General features: G+C 39.1%; 1 protein-coding gene across 1 annotated transcript; it reads left to right on the top strand.

Moving 5' to 3' along the window:
- The first annotated feature begins 6,683 nt into the window (after nt 1-6,683).
- On the top strand, nt 6,684-8,012 carry LOC108777813 (uncharacterized). The gene is made up of 2 exons (XM_018544786.1): nt 6,684-7,318; nt 7,619-8,012. Exons 1-2 carry the CDS (start codon nt 6,684-6,686, stop codon nt 8,010-8,012), a joined length of 1,029 nt encoding a protein of 342 aa, XP_018400288.1.
- The last annotated feature ends 446 nt before the right edge of the window (nt 8,013-8,458 follow it).

Below are 8,458 nucleotides of genomic sequence, written 5' to 3'. Positions count from 1 at the left end.
ATCGTTTTGTTGTATAAAAACGCAGTATCATTTACAATCGACAAATTCAAGCAAAGTCAGTATGAAATATAAGGGAGGGGGATAGTAGATCGAGCAGGCTGATCGTATAATTTTGCACATTGTAAAGCTTAGCCCGTGACAGGGTGGGCCCCATAGAGAAAAGGGGAATAGAATTACCTTTCGTAGTTGAATAGAACGCACCTACGTAGGCACGTAGGACGAGTTGTATAGTAGAACGTAAGTGCGCCTAGAAACAGGGTCGGGACGATCAAGAGAAACCCTTGTTTCTCGGAAGGAATCGTCCATTTCGTACACGATTGTACATTTTACGTGAAAACAAGACAATGGTATCATGCACAATAATTTCTTGCTTATTTCTATCAATGCACTTAATTAAATTTTGTTATTACACTGTAAAAAATAAAATGTTAATTTTAACTCAAAGACGTTGAGTGGATTTTCTGAGACATGCAAAAATGTTAACATTAACACAAAAATGTTAATTTTAACATCTATCATTTTATTTTTTACAGTGTAGTTATATAAAATATCTTTTAATTTAATTAAATTTATTTTTAGTTGAAAATATTTAAAAAAAAAAGTTTTCCTTGATACGCGATTAGATGTTAATATTTGAATATTAATAATAAATTAATATATTGTTACGTATGATTTCTTATAGGTTTATTTTATTGGAGATAACAATTTTTAATTAATTTGCACGACGATTATTAAATTGCAAGCGAAATGGAAGTGCGGTTCATTTCTCCGAAGCGTACGAATTTATAGCTTCAAAATCCGCCCCTGCAACGAAGCATGGTGCGTAACAGAAGTGCGTAGGCATTGGTCGTGCACACGTGCAGGGGCACGCGTCGTGACAAAGGGCCCGCACTGATCCACCCCCTTTCTACCTCGTTTTAGTCCCTACTTCCTCGTCACCATCACCCCTCCTGTTCATTCCATCTCTCTTGCGTTCTTCTGCGGCTGTCGACTGCTTCGGTCGCTTAACGCGAAGACCGAAGCACTCGTCGTGTTATTAGCGCTTTTTTAAGCACGTGGACCCCCGCGACGCATCAGGCTGTACGAATCTTACACGTTAAACTTGCGCTCAGCTCTCGGCTTGACCGATAATCGTGAATCGAGGAACTTATTACTCTACCCCATCGCACCGGAAGAACGAGTCATGTTCGTGCCAGGCGGTGGCGATCGCCTACGGCGAACAAGCCTACGACGAAAGTACTTTTCACGATCAATACTCAAATATATCATAAGCAACAGTATTTACTTCGAACTGTAACATTTAACGAAACTTCGTGATAATAGATTAGCGGGAAAACGACGAGATTTCTAGAAGCGACAATAGAGATTCTAAACACGGGAATTTAAATGAAATGTAAATTTAAGGGGTGTTGTTGCATGCAAGACGAAAAGGTCTCGCTTCGCCAGGGCAATGTGATCAAATAGGCATTGTATTGTTGCAATAATACGATCATCAATAATCCCGACGGTTATCCTTTTAACAATAAATATGGAAAATTAGTTAGGGATGGTACCACGCTCGTCCATATATAGAGCGCAACGCGGGACTGCCAATACCAAGCCATGGTGAACAAGAAGTGCGGCCGAATTTATAACGAAATATATAGAGCGGCGAGACCCTCGTGAGAGAGAGAGAAGCTTTAATCTCCTGGTGCCGAGGGGTATCGAGGGGGGCCGAGCGAGCGCGCACGCCTCGAGTCCCACGAGAGAGTGCTCGTGGGGATTATGCGCGATGAACGGGGGACCGCCGTGAGGCCCCCCATTGTTGAGGATCCTCTCCGACGCATAATGCCCCCGGATGAGCCTGTAAACTTATCAGTCGGACGGTCGCGAGCGGCACCGATGCGCCGCTCGATAATACCGAAACTCCGTGATACACGCACCATGGGAATGAGGACGATCGGAGGATATTATGATCGCGCCGCCCCATCTGATTACGTAAATCAGGATCAGATCATTTTGTGCTCCTATACGTACGTTTTCCCTTTTCTCGCGCAAGGAGCTTGTTCCTTGAAACCGCGTACACTTCTGAAAATATTTGAATCCATTTTGCGCACAACTACCGGATCAACATATCTGGGGACTTTACTGGGTTTGTTGCGCGTACCACGATTTCGGAATCCACCCGGTACGACGTCAGACTTAAATGCCAAGTGCTCGATATATGTTACCCTCGAAATGATAATCGTTGAATTACACGCGTTTAACGCACGATAAGACACGATTCATAGACGTTGCGGTCATATAAAGATGACCCGATGCGCGCATATAGATCGCTTTTATATTTCTCGCGTAACATCTTTACATGTATATATTTCTTATATAACGTCGCATAAATTCCGATTGTACGTTACGCAAAAAGCAAACCAACATCGAATTCCCGGAAATCGTTTCCTTCTCTTTACTCGAAAAGGAAATATCGTCGCGCTCTAACGAGCATCATGTGTGAAGAATGATCCTTTCCCGTTTTCAATGAAAATAATGAGGATGTGAGAAGAGTAAGCATTATCCTCGAGATTTCATAAATCATCGTCTTAACCACTGCTGAGGACTAATCGGTCTCACGTGCAAACCGTACGCGTACGAATTGCGTTAATCCCCTGTGGAAATGAGAAGATCCTTCTTGCATGTGGGAAAACCATAGTGCAGTGTTATTCCCATAAACAGATTTTTCCCAGCTGTTATATGGAACGAAAAGTCGGTTGTTTACTTTGTCCTTCCACTCCATAAAATTGCTAAGCAATAAGAATATTAATAAAATATTAACTCGGATTTACGAGACACGTGATATTCTAAGCTCTAAATGTTTATTGCATTTTAATAAATGATATTATTGGGCTTTGCAAATTTAAAATTAAAATTCTGTGTGTACAAGGTTTTGCAGACCCAGTTTACATAATGTATATTATAAATTCGGGTCTCCGTTTTAATCGTACGGTTGGTTTAGGGGTTCTCAGGTTTAGATCTGCACAAATGCAGACTAGATCTAGGTCGAATCCTACTGAACCCTCCAATCCCTTAGGCATAATCAGTACAACCCCCGGCATAAAAAGCTTTTTATCGCAGTTGCTTTCTAAATTACAATTTACGTATGCGCATAAAAATTATATAGGTCTAGGTACGCTCTAATTTAATATTCTATTCAATCTCCATTTTGCATAGCAACTACAGTACAATTCTTGATTGTTTAATTAAAAAATTATTTTTTAGACGTTTTAAAGCAATGTCTCTCATTCCTTCTGTCTTTTTATTTCTCTTCGCAAGAAAAGTAAACGTTTTTAAAAATAAATGCTAATAAATCTAAATTTTATAAAAAGTAAAATTTTTTAAAATAAGGCATAAATAACAAGGTACCCGATGGTAAACAATTTTAGAACCGGTTTTTTTTATTTTTCCGAACAAAAATTATATTTCGCGCAATTCAATATGTCACTCTCACGAGTGTACCGCCCTGAAACACGAAACTTCCGCGGCGCAACGAGCGAGTGTGGTTCTTCCTGTCTTTTGCCGCAGTAGGAAATATGCCAGGTGGAATTAAATTATTTTTTGTTATTTCTTTTTGTTCATACAGTTGAAAGATTTAAGGCGTACGCAATTTGATATTATTCACAAGTAAAAGTGCACGAAGTCACTAATGTCGTAAATTCCAATCGTAGTCTTATTATTTTGTCTCTCACATCTAATAACAGGGATCTGTGATCACAATCATGAATATCGCAATATCTCGACAAGAATAGTTTTTTTTATTAAATAGATAATAAGAAAGTATATTCTACAGTTTGTCGAAAATTTTGAAATTGAAAAATTCTACGTAATATAATAATTAAAATGCACTAAAAGGATTTTAAACTTCTCGATGAGCAATAGAATATAATATACGTAAATAGAACATAGCGAATAGAGACAGGCGCTAAGTATACTAACAATATAAACATGACTACCTAATAATATTACTCCGTCGTCGGCAGACGTATCATCGTAGAGCAATACCGACTAAAGCACATAATAATATGGCTCCCTTTAATCGTATATCGACCGCCGTTCAATTACGCATTAGATTACCAAGATCACTTTGTCTTTCGTACAGTGTTCTACGGCCGACGCCACCGGTACAAGAAGCGGTAATTGCGGGCAAGGTACGCACGCACGTATACGCACGCAGCAATGTTCACCACGTATTTATTGCTGGGCCGTAGACCCACACACGTAGCGGTACAACCGGCACACGCTCTCTCTCTCCCCCGGCATATGGCGCGCACGGTCCCCCTTTTTCAGTTCCGGGGGAGAAGAAACGAGGGGCTGCGGCGCGTGCTGAAAATCCCTACCATTTCTTTCTCTCTCATTCTCCATTCCCTTCCCTTTCACGGTTTCGCTCCCTCTCGCACATGAGCGCCCTTCTCCCTTCTCGCTCCAACCCCGCGATCTAACTCGACGGCGGTACGGCAAAATGCTGAAACGTAACCCATCTATCGATGTCCGCGCTCATTCTCGAAGCGGACGCCATGTAGTGCATACCACAGAGGCATGATCGGCGAACAGAGGTGCTGGTGATACGCGATCGTGAAGATCTCCCTACCAGCGACGGCGAACGCGAGCTTCCAGTTAGTCCCAGGGGTCTTTGTACTCTTAAGGGCACCCTCGATATTTCCGTTCCGTTACTACTCCATTTCGTAAATCAACGTGGACCAGATTGTTCCTCATATGATCCATGTGGATCGTCGCAAGTGAAGAGTGACGAATGTGATGTGAATGAAGATTTTTCAATCAAACGGATTATTTAAGTGTGTGTGTGTGTATGTGTGTGTAATTAAAGTTCCAACAGATTAAAGCCCTCACAGGATTTTTTTCACACTCGCATATATTGGACATCAGTAATATCTTTTCATAGAAAAGAGTAATACGTGTCTCGTGTATGCCAACGATAATTTAAAATACAAAACAGATCGATCCTGACATTTTACATTCAAATTTTACATTCATATTACTTGTGCCAAAAACGTGAATCGCGGAGCTATCATTCGAACATTAGATTAACATTATTCTCTAATTGTTTGGATGGTGTTCTCAATGATTTACAGTGAATGATACAGTGATTGCTGTTAGCGAGATCGAGTTTACGATCGAAGTTTGGATCGTAATTTAATATTTGTGCTCATCGCAAGCGCAACATGTTGTACAGCAATCCACGTTCTAACAAAGCAGGAAAAACCGCCAATCGATGACATTGCGCGAGAAGATATTGATGAGAGATATATAAGTGGATAAATGTACCTTCAACTTTTCTCTCAGAAGTTGAAATTTCTCTCCTTATAAAGAGACTCTTGTTATATTCGTTAATATTTGAAGATCAAATGTACGTTATGTATGAGATCGTCGAAACGATTTATCTTCATGGCAAGCGTTAGAGAATATTTTCACCAAGCATCACCTTGATCTTCGGTAAGTATTCAATTAAAAGCCATAAAAATCATACATCTCTTATGTTGCGCTAAATAGCAATTGGTACAATAACTAAATGAGGTAAATTATTTTCAATTAAAAATAAACTAAATTACATTTTTTAATTAATGGATCCACCGTTCTTCGGTTAAAATTTTGTTAAAAAATTGTCTTGAATCATGTCAATCGGCAATCAGTGCAAACGATATGTATAAAAAAAAATTAATGTACGATGCTTGATATCAGAGGGGAACATTATTTCAGTTAAATACGTATATTGATAATATGCGAAAAATAGATTTGTTTCGAAATATCTCGATAATAGTTTCCGAGGAGTCGACGACCGTCGTGGAGAAGAATAGACGGTGACCTCATGCTTTACTTAAGCTGTGGCGACCGGCAGCGAGACAATTAGATCTCGGTTTGGGTCATCAGCTTCATGAGTTAGTAAAGGAAGAAGCTACAAGCTCTTATGAAAGCTTACAGCAAAACATTCACGCATTTTATTTTAAATTGTTAGCTTTTGAGAAGATAAAAAACTACATAGTAGAGAAAATTAGACATATGATCTATTTCTATAAAAATAAATACTTAAGAGTAATCACAATTTAAAAACATCTTTACACAAAAGATTTTTCTTTGTAAACATGCTAGATTTGACCCAGATTTAAATTTATATCCAATTGGGGCACTGTCGAACGGTTTATATCAATAATCGTCTTTGTCTTCGACAAGAAAATAAAACAAACAGTTTTATTTATAAGCTCGGCAATTAGATTCGTCCTCGACAAGCATTAGTGTCGTTTATCGACTGGTTGAGTCTGCTATGCCTTTTAACGCAACTCGTTTAATCAACACTATTGTGGAAATTATACGGTATAATATTTAAATTTAAAACACAATACTTTATAGAAGTCATAATTTATCAAGATACTTCATAATCGTTAATGTAGATGTAAAAATGTTATTATCACATTTCTATTTCCGTTATTTTGATTATTTGACTTATTAAACTTGTTATTATTCAACAATTCTTGAAAATAATTACTCAATCACTTAAAAAATTGCTTACAATGTTAAACTTTACAAAGAATTAATTTTTTCAGCTTGTGGAACAAAATCGTGGAATCTTCGATGATCGTTCACATATTCTAAGAACTCACGCTGCTTCGTGTCACCGAAAAATACTCGTTGAAACAAGCACAATGGCGACCATGGGGGTAACGGTGTTTTGCAATAGAGTACAGATAAACGGCAATGATCAAGAACAATTGATGTTGCTGCGAACGTTACAAGATAATGAGAATAATATCATAGGTAATCAATCAGCATTGGCAGTCCCAAAAAGCAACACTAGCAGTAACGCAACGAACTCTACGACGGTGTTACCCCCGTACGATCCTACCAGACTGAAAAAACACGGCAAGAATGGACAACCACCTCCTGTCGCTGTTGCTCGAAGAAACGCCAGGGAAAGGAATCGCGTGAAACAAGTAAACAATGGATTTGCTACCTTGCGGCAACACATTCCGAGCTACATTGCTGCAGGCTATGGCGATAGGGGTAAAAAGTTGTCGAAGGTAGAGACTCTTAGGATGGCCGTCGAGTACATCAGAGGCCTTCAGAGGCTCTTGGCAGAAGCTGACGGCGTTGAATATGACTCCAAGACTGTCGGCATACAGTGCGCTCCTTCTCCAACTAGCAGCGTCATCTCTTCGACTCATAACGGCTCTGGCGAGAGACTTGTTCTCGAGGACGATGTATTAGCCGCAGAAGATGACGAGAGGGAACAACTGGAAGAAGAAGAGGATGATGCCAAATCAAAAATTACATTATCCAGGTAAATTCTAAATGTTGAAAAGAATAGGAAGAAGATGTATGAACACGCGATTCTATTTTACTTCATAAAATTATATATTATAGATAAAATTACATCCTAGCAAAAACTACATAAAAATATGATTACTATCTGACATAAATGTAAAATATATGTATATTTACGTATCTGTTATATAGCAATTATATGTATGCCTGTGTTTGCTGGGATTAATAATAATTTAATAATTTATAATAATACGAAAGTGTAAAAAGTTATGTCTTTCTTTAATTATATTAATTTAATTTAATTTTTTTCTCATAGACTATCTCCCAACCGGACTGCCATTCCATCCCCACGTGATTACTACGCATCTTCGGCAGGAGACGAAGAAAACTTAGAACCACGAACTATACCTGGTGGACAAAATTTCTCTAGATTATCGCCAAATTCGGTGGCCTCGCCACCCTCGGAGTATTATGCTCAGAATGAGGAGAATTTAGAACCGCAGATTCTATCTCCCTACAGCGGTGCTGGAGACAGCGAAGAGGGTACGACGACTGTCTACGCGACTAGTCCGGAGACTTTCTCCGGAGCCCTCTACTACAAGCAAGAGATCACCGAGACGGGGGAATTCATGGACGTAGTCAGCTGGTGGGAACAGGAACAGGGAAGACTCGTTCATCAACAGCACACGCAACGGCTGACGCACGTGTAACCATAGGTAAGTTCCCGACGAGTTTAACTCAAAATGTGTATTCAAGTTGAGAAAGAGTCTGGCCAATTAACTCGCTATTACATATACTATATTTTATCATAAAAATTATTTAATGAAAAATCTTTTATTTATATATTATCATAATATATCCTTTATTTTATGTGTTTGTCAATATTGAATGAATGAAGGAGTAATTACTTAATTATAGAGATTGCTTAATTTCAACAAACAACGTAATTTTTTTTTGCAAAAAGACAAACATGATAAAGAGATGCTCATTCGAGTGACACGAGTTGCATGTCGATGCATTCAGAATGCACACGTGATACCCGCGTCGCGGAAATGCCGCCAAGTGGAAACTCGTGTTCGACGCTTCATCGTGAACACGTGCTACCTCGGTGTCGAGCCCGAAAATAAACTTTACGCATCGAACCACTTTGCGAAGT

The sequence above is a fragment of the Cyphomyrmex costatus genome, unplaced genomic scaffold (assembly GCF_001594065.2).
Source record: "Cyphomyrmex costatus isolate MS0001 unplaced genomic scaffold, Ccosl1.0 scaffold467, whole genome shotgun sequence".
NCBI classification, from domain to species: domain Eukaryota; kingdom Metazoa; phylum Arthropoda; class Insecta; order Hymenoptera; family Formicidae; genus Cyphomyrmex; species Cyphomyrmex costatus.
The sequence above is the reverse complement of the archived record's forward strand: the minus strand, read 5'-3'. Positions and strand labels throughout refer to the sequence as shown.